This window comes from Kickxella alabastrina, assembly GCF_025024165.1.
Source record: "Kickxella alabastrina strain RSA 675 chromosome Unknown BX661scaffold_5, whole genome shotgun sequence".
Classification (NCBI taxonomy): domain Eukaryota; kingdom Fungi; phylum Kickxellomycota; class Kickxellomycetes; order Kickxellales; family Kickxellaceae; genus Kickxella; species Kickxella alabastrina.
Window position 1 is genome coordinate 607,301 of NW_026251476.1, and position 17,985 is coordinate 625,285.

Consider the following 17,985-nt stretch of genomic DNA (forward strand, 5'->3'; position numbering starts at 1 on the left):
ATAGTGGTCTATTGCCACTAGTTTCTAAACACTTTTTGAGTTGCTAGTCAATCTGGGGGGGGGGGGGGGGAGGATGCCGTTTTGAGGGATACTTGTAGTCTCATTATTTTCTTATTATGTATTAAATGCATTTAAAGCTAACTGCGACCATGTTGGCCAGCTTGATTTCCAGATCAAGATGGGTTTAATTTTGAAATTTTGAATTTTGGATTTTGGATTTTTTGTCAAATATTTTTGGGCTGTGGAACACGCAACCAATGTGCCTCTTTTTCTTTTCTTTTCTGTTTTTATCTATTCTAATCAACAAGTGTTTCAATTTTCTATTTAGAGCTTTACGAGCTTTCATTTGTAAATTTCATTCAAATCGTATGACATCAAAGCTGCCGCCCGACCTGCTGCGGCTGTTCACACCACGGCCGGCGCTGGAACATGTCAAGCAGCTCGACTGCGCTCCCGAAGACAAGCCCAAGCCGAGAGCAACCGGAATTGCTCAACACGTCGCAGAGCTACTCAGCTGCCCCAGAAGCGAACCCGTTGAGACCGTGCAGCAGCGCAAGGATCGTCTCAAAAAGGAGCGTGCAATCCAAGCGCGCGACAACATAATCCGCGGAGTGACAACTTGGGACCCCAGTCTCAATCTGCAGGCGACTGAAGACCCATACAAGACCATTATTGTAGCGCGTCTAAACTACGACGTGACCGAGGAGCTTTTGCGCGAGGAGTTTTCTAAATTCGGCGTACTGGTCAGCGTTAAGATGGTCAATGATATGGAGGGTAACTTCCGCGGGTACGCGTTTATTGAGTTTGAGCGCGAGGTCGATATGCGTGAGGCGTTCCGGACCGCCGACAGCATGCGGATTCTGGGTCGCCGCGTGGTGGTTGATGTTGAGAGAGGCCGCACTGTTAAGGGCTGGGTGCCGCGTCGTTTCGGCGGTGGCCTGGGCGGCACGCGTCTGGGAGACAAGACTGTGAATCAAAAGAACCCTGGGCGCTTCGACCCTACACTGCCGGTCGAACACTACCAAGAGCGCCGCTACGACGATCGAGGTGGAGGAGGTGACCGCATAGACAGGTCGCGCGACTATGATTCCGGGAAGCCGCGTGTGCAGCATCCCCTAGGATACGCTGACAGAAGAAGAAGCAGCAGCAACAACAACAGGAACGGCGCGCCGGCTGCGTACGAGCCCCGAAGCCGTGACCGCGACCGTGGAAAGAACTACGACCAGAGCCGCGACCGTGGCTACGACAGAGACAGAGAGAGGGACAGAGACCGCCCTAGGGATAGGGACCGCGACAGGGAAAGAGATAGAGACAGAGACAGAGATAGAGATAGAGACAGAGACAGGGATAGAGACAGGGATAGAGATAGAGACCGCCGCGACTACAGGAACAAGAGCCGCTCGCCGTCGTCCCGGCCACCCAGACGCGATCGCTCGCATGAGCGCGGAAGTGGAGGTGGTAGCTCTCACTACAGCCGCCGCTATTGACTCTTGCAAATGCCCGCCCCCCCCCTACCCTGCTAGTAACAGGGGGAGGGTATTTTCGTAAAGGTATTCGTGTCGGCGCATTTTTTTTCCCAGCATCCTTTATTTTTTATACTTTCCATCTGTGACACCAGCACCAAAATATTTTGCAACGCAAACATTCCAGATAGCAGGTGAGTACCAATTTTTCAGTCTTTATCTAAAGCTGACGGTAAGAATACAAATGTGTTTTTTTGAGTCCTCAGCCTTCTTTGCCAAGTGCAAGGTGTAAATTTTGTGTGTATTGAACGCTTCTGGGCATATGACCATATAGCTATGCGAACAAGTTACAGGCGGCCGGTGCACGCGCAGCTTGGCCTCATCAGGTGTTTATTTGGCACGTGAGGTACAAACTCGGAAAACCGCTGTCTGTGAATACAACATTTTTTGTTATCCTCGTCTCATCACAGACATCCCTTTGAAAACGGACTTGCCTTTTTCCTTGGCTGAATATTAGGCTGTTATTCTTTTTCACTTTAATTTTTTCCTACATAATTCAACCCAATTCGCTTCAATGTCTTGTCAAAATCGGCCAGCACTTCCGACGAACCGCTATGTGCAGCGCACAGCCGCAAAGGAGGGCACATGTTTTATATGCGGGTACTTTACGCCAAACATATTTATGACCGAGCAAGGAACAGCCACCGACTGGTTCTACATATGTTCAAAGCACACATTGATGCCGAGCTTTTGCACAGTGGCCCTGGACACAGCGAGCAAAGACTTTGTTGCTAGCGCTGGCATGGATAATCCAGCGAGCCGAGGGAAAGCTGCAAATAAGGACAGACAGCTTGGAGCAGACAGTGTAGACGGTGCGGGACCGTCCGAGAGCAACAGTAACAAAAATAACAGCAAGGAGAAGAGCGAGAAGAAGGATAAAAAGAACGAGCAGAAGGTCCAAGCAAGCATAAAAGAGGACAGCGCCGCAGACAGAACGGCAGAAGCCCCAAAGCGCAAGGTGTACGTGCTGCACCGTGACGTGTTCTACCTTCGTCAAAGGCCGTTTGTGAAGAGGTGGGAGAAGGAGCAAGCTGATACGTTGGCACAGCGGTTGCCCAGTGCACCTCGCAACCTGCCAAAGTAAAGCAAAAAGCAAATGCCCAGCTGCAAGAAGGAGGGAGAGAGGGGGGGGAGCGCGGCTATATGTTTCTTTTGAATATGGAGGATCCAAGTGGAAGGGGGTGGATTGAGTGTCGATATGCAAGTCTCATCTGAAAATTTTGAATCGGGCCGCAGGGGTTACATGTGCCGAAAACCCAAAACCCATAGCTGATAACCAGCGCTGCGCAAAGCGCACGGGAGACAGGTGTTTTTATTTCACCAAAAGCACCAAGCAGAGGTGGCTCCGAATAACTAGCAGGATCAAGCAACCTTATTTTTTTTCCTTATACACACAAAATACACACAAATACCCGAGCTCACGCTAGGCAGCAGCAATACAAAAAGCAATGTCAAGGGCACCCGAGAAAAAGGTATCCAAACCAGTGGCCACATCTGGGGTCAAAGTGCACCGGTACTTTCCCGGAAAGGCACCCGAAGGCCATATGGACGAATTTTCCGAATCCGAATCGGAATCCGAAGCAGAGACAGAAGCAAAAACAGAGCACACTGTGCAATTGGCCGCCGGCACTTCATTCAGGGCAAGCGCCAGGCTCACAGCAGCGACAGAAGTGCTATCGGCGCCGATGCGCATCGGGGGTGGGATTGGGAATGCGCAACAGGGAAACGAGGGGTTTTCAGATTCAGACGCCGAATCTGACGGCGAGACCAAGCAGTTGATGCAAGCGCGGCTTCTTGCAAGGCAGCGCGCCAACGAAGAGGCAAGCAGCGATAGTGGCAGCGACAGCGACTCTGGAAGCGACATGGCGCGTGCCCGGTTGCGAGCCTCGATGCAGATTCGTAAGCCCGAGGGTATCGGTGCTCGTGCGGGCGCCACTGAGTCACCGGGCAGCGGCAGCAGCTCTGGCAATAGCAGCGGCAGTAGCAGCAGCGAAGAGTCGGGCAGCAGCAGTGAGGATGGTGGATATGCAGTGCGGCCAATGCTCAAGCCGATGTTTGTGCCCAAGTCGCAGCGACAGACACAGCAGAACCCACAGAACCCACAGCAGGCGCAGCAGTCCTCCAGGGCAGCAGCAATGCTCGAAGACGAAAATGGCGAGGCCAGAGACTTGGGGGCCGAGGCGTCAGCGCAGATGAAGGAGGCGCGGCGCGAAGAGTCCGTGCGCATGGCAGCCGAAGAGGCACGGCGCGCGCGCGAGCAGCCCGAGATCGACAACGACGAGCATGCGAATCTGGTGGACGACACAGACGATGTTGATCCGGAGGCTGAATTCGAAGCGTGGAAGCTGCGCGAGCTGCTGCGGATTAAGCGCGACAAGGAGGAAGGCGAGGTTGTTGATCTGGAGGAGCAGGAGCGCGAGCGGCGGCGCAACATGTCCGAGGCAGAAAAGTACGCCGAGGATATTGAGGTTGTGCGGAAGCAGCGCGAGGAGAAAATCGAGCGCGCGAGGGAGCTCCGCATGGAGTACCTTGAGGAGCAGAATGCCATGCGGCTGGACGTTGCGCAGAACGACACGGAGGTCAATGCTATTATGAGCCAGCAGATGTTTGAGTATGCGATGATCAACGCGGAGGGCCGCAGGTCCCACACAAAGTGGAAGGGGCACAGTAAGGAGGACACGTCGCGTGCAGAGCCGTCGCTGTGGGAGGAGAGTAGGCGGGCGACGCAGAGATCGGATGCTCGGCCAGGCACCAGCTCTGCCAGAAATCCTCGCAGTGGCGGCAGGGAGCAGCAGCGCCGCTCTGCGGACGACTAGGCGCGAGAAATTGCGCGTGTCGGTGTGAGTTTGTGTATTACGGCAAGCAGGGCCTGGCTTATGGAGTACAAATTCTTACTAATAAAAAGCGTGATTCGAGCCATCCATCCCACCCAATCCATCCATTAGCCCTTTTTCTTGGCAAAGTTCTCATTTTTATTATTTTTTTATCTCCTTGGGCTAAACTAAATTCAGCAGCAACACGAGCATTCAACAAGCAAATTCGCGAGCGCAGCACAGAATGGCAGATGAAAAGGACAGCAGCAGCGCCGGCGCCAAGCCGGTAGCGGCGATGTTTGGCAAGATGGGTGGATCAATGAAGCAAACCGTCGACAAGGACGGCAAGCCCTGTCGGGTATGCGACTCGTTCAAGTCCTGGCGGCAGCACGAGGCCAAGGGCCATAGCAAGGCAAAGAAAGCAGCGGCAGCGACAACAGCAGCAGCAGCAGCAGTGGCGGCGACAGGATCGTCGGCGTCGTCGATCATGACGCTGGCGGATGACGAGTGCCCGCCAGACACACAGGTGCTTGGGCGGGCGACGTGGACGTTTCTGCACACAATGGCGGCGTACTACCCCGAAAAGGCAGACAGCAGGCAGCAGGGGATCATGCAGTCGCTGCTGACCAGCTTCTCGTACTTCTACCCGTGTGGGAGGTGCGCGACGCACCTGCGCTCCGAGATGGAAAAGCACCCGCCCGCCGTGGACACGCGCGCGGGGCTCTCGCAGTGGATGTGCCAGACGCACAACAAAGTCAACATCATGCTTGGCAAGGACGAGTTCGACTGCACCAAGGTGGACGAGAGGTGGCGCGACGGGCCCAAGGATGGGCGGTGCTCGTGGGCGCAGGACGTCGAGTACTGAGTTGGTTTATATTTTGTGGTTTATTGTTAATACAAGGGTGGAGGTTTGCTATTTGGATTTGAATAAGAGTCTCTCTATTTCTGGCCAGAGCCGTTGTCAGGGCCGAAGCTCAGGCTGATGCTGTTGACGCAGTGGCGCTCATCAGTAGGCGTATTGAAGCGCTCGCCCTTGAAGACGTGGCCGAGGTGCGATTTGCATGCTGCGCAGACGATCTCGGTGCGCACCACGCCGTGCGACGTGTCTTCGATGCGCTCGATGGCGCCAGGGATGGCGTCGAAGAAGGCGGGCCAGCCACAGCCCGACGAAAACTTCGTGGCTGACTCGTACAGCGGCGTGTGGCAGGCGGCGCAGGCGTAGACACCGGGGTCCGTCGTGTCGGTGTACTTGCCGACAAAGGCAGGCTCGGTGCCCCTTTGGCGGAGCACACGGAACTGCTCGGGCGACAGGACGGCCCTCCACTCGTCGTCGGTTTTTGTGGCGGCTGAGTTGGGCGGCATCTTTACTGTGTTGCTGGCCTTTTTTGAGTTTCTGGCGGAATGGAATAGGGCTCGGGCAGGAGTGGTGGGAATGGAAGAAGCAAATGAGCGGGAAATGCGCGGCAGTATGGACAAAGACATGTGGAAGAGGGGAGGAAAGAGAAGCGCAAAGGCAGATGAGGGTGATGCTCTTGGCCTTGCTCTTTCTTGCTTTTGGTCTTGGCCCTTGCTTGGCCCTTGCTTGAGGAGGCGGGGCTGCTGGCTGGGTGATCCGCGATCAGCAGGATCATGCATGCGCATTTATTTCATTTGTCCAGCGTGGATCAGAAATCAAATATTTCTTGAAAGTAATTTTTTTGCTTTTTCTGCTCTTTGCCTCTGCTCGTACGTTATATTTTATTTTCGCTCAACCACACACAGCTCACAGCTCACAATGCCAAAGACCACAAAAAAGAAGCAGAAGAAGGCCGAGGACTTCAAGAAGGTCAAGCTCAAGGTCGGCAAGAAGGTCGGGCCGGCGGCCAACGCCACCGACACATCGTTCACAGCAAAGTCGATCGTTATGGGCGGGCAGTCGATCATGGCCGACAAGAGCGCGGCCGTCACAAATTCGCGCAACATGACGCTGAAGGAGCTGGTCGGGCGGCTGCGGCACTACAGCGCGCCGGTACGCAAGGAGGCGGTGGGCGGGCTGGGCGACCTCGTGGGCATGCACCCGGCGCTGCTGCGCACCGACCTGGGCGCCATCATCGAGGGCAGCGTGCGGCTGGTCGTCGACAACGAGCCGGCCGTGCGGCGCGCGCTGCTGCGGCTGTACACAAGCATGCTGCGGACCGTGGCCGAGCGCGACCTGGCGCCGTTCGCGCCGCTGATGGTGGTGTTCACGTGCTCGGGCATGACGCACATCCTCGAGGACATCCGCAGCGACGCCGTGCGGTTCCTGGACCTGCTGGCCGATGTGGCGCCGGCCGCCGTTGCGCAGCACTCGGCGACCATCCTGCGCAACTTCTTCGGGCTGCTCGAGACGCAGGCGGCCGGCGACGGGAGCAGCGGCACGGCGCGCACGGCGCTGCTGTCGCAGGGCACCCGGCTGGGCATTATGCAGAGCTGCCACAACTACCTGGCCGTCTACACGCGCCCGGCGCTGGCCACCGGCGACGCGCTGTGGTTTATGGGCGCCGACGCGCCGCTGCCGCCGCCGGCCGCCGAGTTCCTGTACGCGGACGCGGCGGCGCCGTTCGCGGCGCTGGGGCTGTTTGGCGAGCCCAGCGCCGCGCCGACCGAGGCGGCGGCCGTGCGCGCGCAGAGCACCGAGGCGCTGGCGCGGCTGTTCCCGTTCCTGCTGGCCACGTGGATGGAGGCGTCGACGGTCTTCGCGGCCAATGCGCTGGCAGCCGACCGGTCGCTGGACCTGTGCGCGCTGGTGCTGCAGATCCTGCAGACGCTGTGGCGCACGGCGCACGCCGACGCGGTGCCGCCGGCCGCGCGCGACCTGGTCGGCTTCCTGCGCCGCTGCATGGTGCACTTCCCGCTGGGCGACGGCTACGCCGGCTCGGCGCAGGCCGAGGAGGCGCTGCTGGCCATGAACATACGCGTGTGCGAGCTGGCGGCGCTCGTGCAGCTGGGCCATGTGGGCGCCGGCGAGGCCGGGGCCAAGGCTGCCGCCGCCGCCGATGCAGATGCCGACGCCGCCGACGCCGCCCGCTGGGCCAGGCGCGCCGGGCGCTACGTGCTGCAGACGATGGGGCTGCGGGCGCGCAAGGCCAAGGACGGCGGCGAGGCCTCCAGCGATGCCTCCGGCGCGCTTTTGGCCCAGGAGGCCGCCCCCAACGCCCACCTCAGCCCCGACGCCTTCGCGCAGCTGCTGGCCGCGCTGTGGCGGCTGGCGCTGGGCGCCGACCAGGCCAGCGCAGCGCGGCTGCTGGCCGGCGCCACGCTGTACGCGCGCGCGTGCCCGCTGGCATCGGCGAGCAAGGCGCTGGGCATCCGCTTTGTGGCGCGCGCCGTTGAGATGCACTGGGCGCGCGTGCCGGTGCACGGCGCGCTGAACCTGGCGCCGCTGCACGGCGTCGTTGCCGACTGGGCGCTGGCGCTGCCCAAGCTGCTGTGGCAGCTGCGCGACCGCAACGCGCCGGCCACGGCGGCCGCCGCCAGCGCGCTGCGGCTGGTGTGCCAGCGCACGCGGCTGCTGGACGCCGCCGCTGTGGCTGCGCTGCAGGCCAGCCTCGTGCCGCTGTTCTGCGTGGCGGTGCCAGCCAAGGGCGTTGTCTTTGGCCCGTTCCGCGCCTACGCGCCCGCCCAGCAGCGCGCCGTGCTCGAGGCCATTGCCAGCTGCCCCGCGCGCCCCGCCAGGCTGGCCGCCGCCGTGCGCGCATGCACTGTGGACGCCGCCGCCGCCGACGCGCGCGTGCGCGTGCTGGCTGCCGAGATCCTGGGTGCCTGACGCGCGATCAAATTAGACCGGATCAAATCACCGCGAATCATTGATGCGATTGTCAAAATTGCGCCATCGCGCGCACAGCTGGGTCAAAGGCCAAATGCGGCAAGCCCCCAAAGCCGAAGCGGCAAGTCGAAAAGATCCAGTGAAAATGGGCTGTTGTGCCTGTGCCCACGCCTGTGCCTGCGCCCGCGCCTGGCTTGCCCGCATGTCCGTGCCCCCCCCTGCCTGCTATCTCGCCGCGGGCCTTGTGCTATTTTTTTAGCCTTTTCATTTCCACAACCCCCTCCCAACTTTCCAAATTCACTCTACTTGCAAAATGCTCGCCGCAAAGTTTGTTTCGCGCTCATCCTTCCGCCACAGCTGGACCCGCTTCGCCTCGACCGCCGCCGCCACCACGCCTGCCGCGTCATACAAGCTTGTGGTCATCGGCGGCGGCGCTGCCGGCCTTGCCGTGTCTTCGACGCTGGCGCAGGCTCTGGGCAAGAACGAGGTCGCCGTCATTGAGCCGTCGCCCGTGCACTACCAGCAGCCGCTGTTCACCTTTGTTGGCGGCGGGCTCAAGGACTTTAGCGAGACCCATCGCCCTACCGCCGACGTTGTCTCGCCTGATGCGCACCTCATCCAGCAGGCTGCCGCCGAGATCGACCCCGAGGCCAGCACCGTCACGCTGGCCGATGGCTCAAAGGTTGCATACGACTTCCTCGTCGTAGCTACCGGCATTGAGCTCAACTTTGGCGGTATCAAGGGCCTGAAGGACGCCATTGGAAAGAACGGCGTCGCCAGCAACTACTCGCCCAAGTACGTGCAGAACACCTACGAGTTCCTGCAGAACACCACCAAGGGCAATGCGCTGTTCACCATGCCTGCCACCCCCATCAAGTGCGCCGGCGCCCCCCAGAAGATCGCCTACCTTGCTGACGAGATTTTCCGCGAGAAGGGTGTCCGCAACAACGTTGCCATCAACTACTACACCGGGCTTGGCAAGATCTTTGCTGTCGACAAGTACGCCAACGCCATGAACGCCGTTGCCAAGGACCGCGACGTCAACGTTAACCTGTTCCATGACTTGGTTGAGGTCGACGGCCCCGCCAAGAAGGCCACCTTCAAGCTTCTTGGCGATGGCCCCCGCGCCGGTGAGTCCATCACCGTGCCCTACGACTTCTTGCACGTCACTCCTCCGATGAAGCCCCTCGACTTCATCAAGAACAGCCCCATCGCTAACGCCGCCGGCTACGTCGACGTCAACCAGTTCACCCTGCAGCACAACAAGTACGGCAACATTTACTCGCTCGGTGACTGCTCCTCCCTGCCCACCTCGAAGACCGCCGCTGCCGCCGCCGCACAGTCGCAGGTCCTCAAGCATAACCTGCTTAACCAGATCCGCGGCTCGGATGCCCCCGCTGCTGAGTACAACGGATACACTTCTTGCCCGCTTGTCACTGGCAAGCATAAGCTGGTTCTTGCCGAGTTTTCGGGATACACCGGAACCCCCCAGGAGACCTTCTTCTTCAACCAGGCTAAGGAGCACGCCTTTTCGTACTGGCTCACCGCTGACGTACTGCCCGCGGTCTACTGGAACTCCATGCTTAAGGGTACTTGGGCCGGCCCTGCCCCGATCCGCAAACTGACCAACCCGACTAGCATTAACTGAACCAAAAAAAAAATGGTTTATCAATAGCCACGTGCTGCTCCCCATCTAGCACTTTTTTTCTTTCTCTGTAGCACTTTACTATAAATTCTAAACCCAACAAAATTATTTCTCTTTTTTTCTCTTTGGATATTTTTCTTTTTTTTCTTTGGTTAGCCACGAAATATATATATATATATAAACACACGTTGCCATGGACGGCAATGATAATTACTCGCATCGGGGTTTTGAGGACAGCTCAGATGAGGAAATCTACGCCCAACAGCAAAGCCAAAGAAACCGCCAAAATGGCGCCAGCCGAGGCCGCCGCCGCCGCCCCCGCTCCAAGGAGGATGCGATGCTAGGAATCTGGGCTGAGGACGACTCTGACAGCGATATGGCCAGACTATCCACCATCGCTACCGACCCCTTGAACCCAATTGGCTTTGTGTCCGCCGCTGACGCCCCGGCAGCCCCAATCCCTGAAAGCGCAGACCATTTAGATACCCCGGACCTGCCCGCATCTACCATTAGTGCTCCCTTTGCTGGCCAGAATCAGAAACGCACTTCTGAGGAAGCTACGAGCAGTCATGCTGGTATTGGCGACACTAATGAACCGGCCGGTCATTCGGTATCCAAATTCAAATCCAGCTCAGACTCAGACTCAGACTCAGATTCAGGCTCAAATTCTAGCTCCAGCTCAGACTCAGACTCGAGCTCTGATTCCGATTCCGATTCCGCCTCCGATTCATCAAGCTCGGACTCTAAGCGCACAGCACCAGCGTCGTCATTGCCATCGAAATTCCCAGCAGCGGCCCCTACAAAGCATGCACCCAGCAACCGGAAGCCACACCAGCAGCCACCACCGAGCAAGGATTTTGCGAAATTCGCCGGAAGCGCTGTCTTGGGGATGATGGCCAAAATGGGCTACACACCCGGCCAAGGCCTAGGGAAGCACGGCGAGGGACGCGTCGAGCCAGTCCAAGTCCACCTGCGCCGAGCAGGCGAAGGAATTGCATTTAGCGGAAGCGAGCGCCCTCCCGAAGCACCACTGCCAGGCTCCGCCTCTGCCCGCGGCCCAACCGGACGCCAACAGCGGCAGGCCGCTTCTAGGACGCCTCGCAGCCCACAAACGCCGCGCGCACCGCCACGCCCCAAGATCGAATACAAGACCATTGAAGAGCTGCAGCGCCAAACAGCCGCCAAAATGAAGGATATCTTTGTGGATATGACCACAAACACAGAGGTTGCGTCGCTTGCCGAGCTTGTGGCCAAGCGCTTGCCGCTCAGCGAAAAGGAAAAGCTGGTCAACGATGTGCGCATCGGCCTCGATCTCACCTTTGCAAGGCTCGAGGAGCACACGCGCGAGCAGTCGATCGAAGAGAGCAGGCAGGGGTCGCTGACAAAGGAAATCCAGACACTGAGCCTGACCATAGACAAGCGCCTTACGCGCATAGAGTGCCTCGAGGCGCTGCAGCAGTCCATTGCTGCCGCGCGGGCTGCTTCCGGCACCATCCAGCTTAGTACTGCCGCGGGGGAAAAGCCTGACTTCTCGGCGCTGCACAATGCCTACGCTGACATTCACCGGTTGGCAAAGCAGATCGAGGCACGCTGCGAGTTTGACGCCTGGGGGGAATTCCAGCTAGAAAAGGTTGTTACCAGCACGCTCTACCCCCACTTGACAACCTTGTTCCGCGCTTGGACCCCAACAGATTATCCACAGTTGCTCAACCAAGTGTTGGCCCCCTTGCGCGCCTATGTCCGGACTAGCGACACGAGCATGGCTGCAAATGAAATGACCCCGTACGAGTCTTTACTGAACAAGACGCTGGTCCCACGTTTGAGGCGCTTTGTATTCACTGAGTGGGACCCCATGGCCGACAGCATGGCCCAGCTGCTGGACGAGCTGCCTCCTGTGATCACAGCCGTGCTTTCCAACGATATCGGCGCCGTGCTCCAACGCTGCATCGACGCCATCAACCCGCGAACAGTCATGGAAAGCTACAGGCGCACGCTAGCGGGTCCAGAGTCTTCTGTCACAGAGGCTCGCTCGAATCAATTGGCTGCACTGCGAATCGACCATGTAGTTATCCCCTGGCTTCCCTTTGTCTACAGCCATGCCGAGCTGATGTCAAGCGTACGACGTAAGCTCTGCGCGGCACTCGACCTGTGGGTGCCCTCTCGAGAGAGCAACAGCGACATTATATCAATTATTTCCCCTTGGACGGAACTATTCCAGGGTAAGGAGCTGCGCAGGCTGAGTGCCAAGGTTGTCGAGCGCTTGGAGGGCATGCTGCGCGCAGAATTTGAATTTAATGCACAGCGCCAAACGACCTGGCCATTTAAGGTGCTTCTCAAGTGGCACTCCCATCTGCCATTTACCGACTGGTTTGCCCTGGTTAAGCGCCGGATTTTATCGGCCTTTATTGACTATCTGAGGCGGTGGTTGGAGGACCCACAAGCTAACTACGCCGAGATTGCCGAGTGGTACTGGCAGTGGAAGATATTGTACCCAGCTGCAATCTTTGAGCGAGCGGAGGTCCAGCGCGAGTTCAAAAAGGCACTGGTACTGATGACTTTGGCAATGTCTCAAAGAGACTCCTCGCCTCCCTCTCATAGCCATTTGTTGTGAAATGGTCTTGGTTTTTACACCCCCCCCCCATCCATTTGGTTTTGCTTTATATTATATATATATATATTTAACTCCCAATTATAAAGTCATTTTACCTTGTCGACCGGCGGGTGCCTTTTTGGGCCTTTGGATAGTCTTTAGGTCGCTTTTGCTGGCGAGGTCGTCCAACTCGAGGTTGCTAATTATATCTTTGACGCTATTCAGGCTGCTTGCCAGTCCCTCAGCATACCGACGACACACGGTTATAGGAAGCCCCACTTCGCGGGATATGCTGACCCAGTCGTTACTGTGGCGACTCAGAGCCGCGACAAGCTTGTCAATTGACTTTACTGGCAGCAGCCCACCATGCGGGTTATGAACCAGCCCAATGACCCGAAGCATTCCCGACTTTCGCTTGCGGAAAGAAGTGTTTGCAAGGGCCAAGGTATATGGTGTCATGAAAGACGAGCTGCCGCTCTTAAACACCCTAACCACTGGTCCATTCGGATCGTAATTTCCATCCGCGCCAGTAGGCCGCATCGCCGATCTGCCGTCAAATTCACGGATCATTGAGAATGGGTCAATATCCAAGAGATCGACGCCGTGCTTTTTTTCGACCCGTCTCCACAGCGAGTACGCGTAGCAGAGATCGACTGGGCTCTGGTCCGGAAAATAATTGTGAGCGAGAAATCCCCACTTGCGACCATGGGTCTTCACCAGCGCCGCCAACCGCTTTGCCTGGTCGGTAGTTATCGACGTACCTTTCAGCTGGCCCAAAAGGTTATTCCACTTGGAAGCGCACTGCGCTGCCGTCCGTGTGCCAACTTGGCTTGCAATGCTGGTCCAGTACTGGGGCTTTAGCGTTTCAGCCGTATTAATTCCAATCAGCAGCCATGGCTCAAACTCCTGCGCGCAATCAATAGCGTTCTGCGAGTCCGAACTCTCGTTCACCACTGCCACAGCGGCCCTCAGCCGGCCGACCTCTTCATCGCTCCAAACCCAGCCACGTATCCTTTCAAACCGCGTAAACGGCAGCGCCTTGCCCTGGCGCGGAAGCAGCGTTTTTGTCCACCGCGCGTGGGATTGACGCGGGCTCCTGTTGGTTTTCAGCTGCTGAGACACTTTGACCCATAGCCCCATGTCCCCAAGGGCATAGCCAAGCTCCGTGTGCTGGCTAATTATGTTGGCCAGATCCGTGTCTTCCGCCTTTGACCAAGCACTTCCATGCTTGGGCTGAAGGACCTCCCATCGCCGCCGCACTTTTAGCGCGCTGCCCTGTATGCCCAGCTCGCCAGCAATGACACTCCATGCGGGACCCTTCTCGTCCACCATTTGCACTAGCCTGGCGTCTTGCTCTGCGGTCCACCGGTGGCGCTTCTTGTGCACAATTTTTAACTCCCGATATTTGTTTACCGGCGAGTGCAGCATTCTAAACATTGGCTGGGTTGTACTGCGCAGCGGTGGTAGTGCATTGACAGGCCGGTTTAATCCATGCCACCGTACATTTTTGAGTATATCAAAGATGTTTTGTCTCATTGCTGGTAGGGACGTATACAGTGTGCGCGCTGTCGCATGGTGTATGATAAAGTTGATCAAGGAAAGATGTGCAAGAGATGTTACGCTTCACTTTTTTTCTTCGACCTTGGGCAAACACACACTTTGGCATCCTCGTATTTCTCAGTGGTGTTAATATGGGGCCCGAGGGGGTGGGGCGGAAAGTAGTGTGCACTGCAATTTTTCCTTATTACATAATCACTCGCAGTCACAACTATTGAAAGTAACACACATTTGAGATCATTGGAATAAAGATACAACGAACGTGTGAGCAAATGTCAAATAATAGATGGGTTGAAGAGAGAGAGAGAGAGGGTGGGTGGGAGACACAATGTCATGTCATGCTGAGAATTAATTGGTATTGAAAGCAGCTTTGTATATCAAGTGGGTACAGGTCATTTAGCAGAGTTTCTCATTGTGCGCTTGAGGGAATTTATGTGTAAATTTTAATATTTTAAATTATCACAGTGCGACAATGTGTTCAATTAAAGTGTGCCAAATGCTGATCTCAAATAAATAAATACCTCCCCCCAACATATCATATGACAAAGCATTTTAAACATGAATTATTTTGGCTTAGCCACAATGTCATTCATTCATATGACAGGACACCCGTCAACACATGTGCGACATGAGCTGTCATAATTTGTGTTATGATCGTTATTTACTATATCTTTAATTTAGAGGGATAGTGCGGCCAGGAGGGTAGATGGATAGATGTGGGTGCGGCGATGTAGTTGAGAGTTTAGACGAACAGCAGGACAACAAACGTGAATGTCTGTCACTCACTCGCTTTTTAACAAGTGCGTTGCTACTATAAATACCAAGTCAGTTTGGTGATACCTAGACATCAGCGTTTGTCTTTGATATTACATTTTTGTTTGCGTATTTTACTATCGCCCCTCAAACAATGTGCTACAATTACTTTTGCAAGTCGTGCCGCACATACATTACAATAATGTTCTGTTCTAGCTTTGAAACAACGGGCAACTGCACTCACGGATCATTGAATCTTTGCGACCAACGCTGCCCGGAATGCTTTGCCAAGTACTCCAAGCGGACAATGGCAATGACAAAGGCTGGCAGTTAGTTATGTCATTTTATTCTCATATACGCATTAAATATTTTCTTTTTACATTAATTGATATTGTTCAACAATACTTGACTTTAAAAATGTAACAATGGCTCTTGTAAACTACACGGCGAAATACATGATACAGATGGCACCCCGCTGGGCGCGCCCACCTGCTAGCTAGCGGCTGGGGCTGTCATCGTTCACTGGAGGAAGCCGAGGATCTTGCCGACGGAATATTGTTGGATATGCTGCCATGAACGCAACCGATATGTCAAACAGACTCTCGCCAACACCAATCACAAATCCAAACAACCTGCGGTAGTTCTTGCTGGACAGGTAGTTTGTCTGAAGCGTGAGTCCTGTGGACCGGCGGATGCCAGCAAGACAAACTGCAATCAGCACAATGTCAAAAGAAGCATGTGTAAGTGTTCCAATGAGGCCCATTTCAGGGTTTGAAATGCGAGATTCTGGTTGTCGTGAGTGCGATAAAAGCAATAAAGCTGTAAAAAATATTAATACAATAGCAAAGAGCAAACAAGCGTGCTTTGGCCGGCAAACAGCTTACAACTGGTGGGGGGATAAAAAATCAGACAGTCTTGGCATAAAAGCACGTGCTTAAAATAAGGCACAGAATTCAAGCCGATGTTGGATCAGGACGTGATCCCAATCAAGCGTGCGTGCTGACGAGGCCACTTTTGCCATGTAAAGCGCGAGGGAATTTGAAGCTGGCGTCTCTTTTGTTGCATACAACAGTTTCATTTTCATTTAAATTGCTCCGAATCGTTTCTTCTCAATCTTTATTCAACTTCCTTGCTTTCATTTGGCACACATTTTTAATCATTTTTAACTAACAAACAGCATCGGAAATGACACCTCATACAGAGCAGACCTCCACGGCGGGCTTCAAATTCGACAATGTGAAGAGAAACCAGCTGCTTTGCGACAAGGGCTACAAGCTGGCCTCAGCGACAAAGACCGGAACCACCATTGTCGGGCTTATTTTCAAGGATGGCGTTGTTCTGGGCGCCGACACACGCGCGACCAACGGCCCCATCGTGGCGGACAAGAACTGCGAGAAAATACACTATATCGCGCCCAACATTTACTGCTGCGGTGCGGGAACTGCAGCCGATACAGAGTTTACGACAAACATGATCAGCTCGCAGATTGCGCTGCACTCGCTGACCACCGGCCGTGATGCACGCGTGGTGACTGCGATGACGATGCTTAAGCAGCACCTGTTCAGACACCAGGGCCATATCGGTGCGGCGCTGATCGTCGGCGGCTACGATGTCAGCGGGCCGCACTTATTTAACATTTACCCGCACGGATCCACAGACAGCCTGCCGTACGTCACTATGGGCTCCGGCTCGCTGGCGGCCATGTCGATGTTCGAGTCGCGCTGGCGGTCGCAAATGTCGCGCGAGGACGCCATCGAGCTGGTCAAGGACGCCATCGAGGCCGGTATTTTCAATGATTTGGGTTCGGGGTCCAACGTTGACGTCTGTGTCCTGACAAAGGGCAACACTGAGGTTCTGCGTAACTACGCTAGGCCCAACGAGCGTGCTGTCAAGGAGCAGGTGTACACGTTTAACAGGGGAACCACCGAGTTCTATGTGCCCCGTGCGGCGGCCCAGGCTGCAGAGGCCGCCACTGCCATGGACACGTCGGCCTAGAGCATGCGATACGATGCGACATGGCATGGCATGACGCGCTGCTACTCCTGCCTTCATATCATTCAATAACTATTTTATACCAATGTCAATGCCAATACCAGTGGTCGCAACTCGTAAGAAGAGCAAATGTTATTTTACTACAGCTTCTTTCGTCTGTCTGCTCACATGCACCCCCACAAGCTAGTAAGCTACAGAGCACTCGATGTGATGTGCGCGCGTGAGGGCGATTAGTGATCCGCGAAAGAAGGAAGTGCATTATTGACATTTTTTGTATCCATATATCATATACACTTTTAATCTTACTGACAATATAAAAACACATGTCTGACGACCAACAGGAGCAAGGACGCCACACGGTGCCCCGGCGCGAGATTATGGACCCGAAGGACATGACCAAATGGCAAAAGTCGTCGGCGTACATGGAAATTGTCAGCTTTGTCGAGCAGCTTAGCAAGAGTGTCGAGGGGAAGCGGACGTCGTCAAAGTACCCCGTCTCGCCCCATGTGCAGGGAATATGCCAGCTGCTGGACCAGGCAGAGTCGTGGATTTCAGAATTCCCGCCAGACACATCTGCATCATCGAGGTTCGGCAACAGGGCATTTCGCCAGTGGGTGACCAGGCTTGAGGAGCAAGCATCGCGCCTTCTTTGTGAGCTGCTGCCCGAGAAGTGGCACAGCGCTGCAGATGAGCTCACGCCGTACCTGACAATGGCATTCGGCAATGCTACACGCATCGACTACGGGTCCGGTCACGAGCTGTCATTCGCAATGTGGCTTCTGTGCCTATGCAAGATTGGGTTCTTGGAGCCGGCCGACTCGGCGGCAATGGTACTGGTTGTCTTTGCCCAGTACTTGCGGCTGTGTCAGCAGCTACAGCGCACATACAAGCTCGAGCCGGCAGGTAGCCATGGCGTATGGGGGCTTGACGATTATCAGTTCCTGCCGTTCTACTTTGGCAGCGCGCAGTTCATCGGTACGCCGACGACGCCAGCTGCCGGCATCGATGCTCGCCTTGTGGCAGAGCAGGGCGGCGAGTATATGTACCTTCAGGCCATTGGTTTCATCATGGACGTGAAGAACGGGCCGTTCTTCGAGCACTCGCGCCAGCTGTACGATATTTCGGGCGTGGCCCGGTGGGAAAAGGTCAATCAGGGGCTGGGGAAAATGTACAAGGCCGAGGTGCTGGGCAAGTTCCCTGTGGTGCAGCACCTGGTTTTTGGGACGCTGTTGGCAATATCCCCGCTGTGCGGCTGAGAGCCCAGTCGATGCCTGCACCTGGTCGAAAAATCCAACCTGCACGTTTTTCTTTTACTTCAAGCACCTTTG

General features: G+C 55.8%; 13 protein-coding genes across 13 annotated transcripts; 10 read left to right on the forward strand and 3 right to left on the reverse strand.

The window, feature by feature from the left end:
- Positions 1–368: 368 nt before the first annotated feature.
- On the forward strand, positions 369–1,487 carry BX661DRAFT_141355 (uncharacterized protein; the record flags this gene model as incomplete). The annotated part of the gene is made up of 2 exons (XM_051532888.1): positions 369–951; positions 1,252–1,487. 2 exons carry the CDS (start codon positions 369–371, stop codon positions 1,485–1,487), a joined length of 819 nt encoding a protein of 272 aa, XP_051393473.1.
- Positions 1,488–1,762: 275 nt separating this feature from the next.
- On the forward strand, positions 1,763–2,789 carry BX661DRAFT_82304 (VPS4-associated protein 1). The gene has a single exon (XM_051539503.1). It carries the CDS (start codon positions 2,038–2,040, stop codon positions 2,605–2,607), a length of 570 nt encoding a protein of 189 aa, XP_051393474.1. The 5' UTR covers positions 1,763–2,037; the 3' UTR covers positions 2,608–2,789.
- Positions 2,790–2,971: 182 nt separating this feature from the next.
- Positions 2,972–4,339, forward strand: BX661DRAFT_196956 (splicing factor, Prp19-binding domain-containing protein; the record flags this gene model as incomplete). The annotated part of the gene is made up of 1 exon (XM_051538088.1): positions 2,972–4,339. The coding sequence occupies one exon, from the start codon at positions 2,972–2,974 to the stop codon at positions 4,337–4,339; it is 1,368 nt and encodes a 455-aa protein (XP_051393475.1).
- Positions 4,340–4,655: 316 nt separating this feature from the next.
- BX661DRAFT_141534 (ERV/ALR sulfhydryl oxidase domain-containing protein) lies at positions 4,656–5,201 on the forward strand (the record flags this gene model as incomplete). Its single annotated transcript, XM_051532893.1, has 1 exon — positions 4,656–5,201. The coding sequence occupies one exon, from the start codon at positions 4,656–4,658 to the stop codon at positions 5,199–5,201; it is 546 nt and encodes a 181-aa protein (XP_051393476.1).
- A 37-nt stretch (positions 5,202–5,238) lies between these two features.
- Positions 5,239–5,844, reverse strand: BX661DRAFT_179153 (Mss4-like protein). Its single transcript, XM_051535102.1, has one exon. It carries the CDS (start codon positions 5,816–5,818, stop codon positions 5,276–5,278), a length of 543 nt encoding a protein of 180 aa, XP_051393477.1. The 5' UTR covers positions 5,819–5,844; the 3' UTR covers positions 5,239–5,275.
- Positions 5,845–6,110: 266 nt separating this feature from the next.
- Positions 6,111–8,120, forward strand: BX661DRAFT_196959 (Rix1 complex component; the record flags this gene model as incomplete). The annotated part of the gene is made up of 1 exon (XM_051538089.1): positions 6,111–8,120. The coding sequence occupies one exon, from the start codon at positions 6,111–6,113 to the stop codon at positions 8,118–8,120; it is 2,010 nt and encodes a 669-aa protein (XP_051393478.1).
- Positions 8,121–8,433: 313 nt separating this feature from the next.
- Positions 8,434–9,768, forward strand: BX661DRAFT_141433 (uncharacterized protein; the record flags this gene model as incomplete). Its single annotated transcript, XM_051532891.1, has 1 exon — positions 8,434–9,768. One exon carries the CDS (start codon positions 8,434–8,436, stop codon positions 9,766–9,768), a length of 1,335 nt encoding a protein of 444 aa, XP_051393479.1.
- Positions 9,769–9,958: 190 nt separating this feature from the next.
- On the forward strand, positions 9,959–12,376 carry BX661DRAFT_196961 (GC-rich sequence DNA-binding factor-like protein-domain-containing protein; the record flags this gene model as incomplete). The annotated part of the gene is made up of 1 exon (XM_051538090.1): positions 9,959–12,376. One exon carries the CDS (start codon positions 9,959–9,961, stop codon positions 12,374–12,376), a length of 2,418 nt encoding a protein of 805 aa, XP_051393480.1.
- A 73-nt stretch (positions 12,377–12,449) lies between these two features.
- BX661DRAFT_179157 (uncharacterized protein) lies at positions 12,450–13,972 on the reverse strand. The gene has a single exon (XM_051535103.1). The coding sequence runs from the start codon at positions 13,889–13,891 to the stop codon at positions 12,455–12,457; it is 1,437 nt and encodes a 478-aa protein (XP_051393481.1). The 5' UTR covers positions 13,892–13,972; the 3' UTR covers positions 12,450–12,454.
- A 647-nt stretch (positions 13,973–14,619) lies between these two features.
- Positions 14,620–15,026, forward strand: BX661DRAFT_179158 (uncharacterized protein). The gene has a single exon (XM_051535104.1). It carries the CDS (start codon positions 14,820–14,822, stop codon positions 14,997–14,999), a length of 180 nt encoding a protein of 59 aa, XP_051393482.1. The 5' UTR covers positions 14,620–14,819; the 3' UTR covers positions 15,000–15,026.
- On the reverse strand, positions 15,027–15,513 carry BX661DRAFT_179159 (uncharacterized protein). Its single transcript, XM_051535105.1, has one exon. The coding sequence runs from the start codon at positions 15,426–15,428 to the stop codon at positions 15,162–15,164; it is 267 nt and encodes an 88-aa protein (XP_051393483.1). The 5' UTR covers positions 15,429–15,513; the 3' UTR covers positions 15,027–15,161.
- Positions 15,514–15,725: 212 nt separating this feature from the next.
- Positions 15,726–16,922, forward strand: BX661DRAFT_179160 (20S proteasome subunit). Its single transcript, XM_051535106.1, has one exon. The coding sequence runs from the start codon at positions 15,851–15,853 to the stop codon at positions 16,658–16,660; it is 810 nt and encodes a 269-aa protein (XP_051393484.1). The 5' UTR covers positions 15,726–15,850; the 3' UTR covers positions 16,661–16,922.
- Positions 16,923–17,049: 127 nt separating this feature from the next.
- Positions 17,050–17,913, forward strand: BX661DRAFT_169607 (serine/threonine-protein phosphatase 2A activator; the record flags this gene model as incomplete). Its single annotated transcript, XM_051533536.1, has 1 exon — positions 17,050–17,913. One exon carries the CDS (start codon positions 17,050–17,052, stop codon positions 17,911–17,913), a length of 864 nt encoding a protein of 287 aa, XP_051393485.1.
- Between the last annotated feature and the right edge of the window lie 72 nt (positions 17,914–17,985).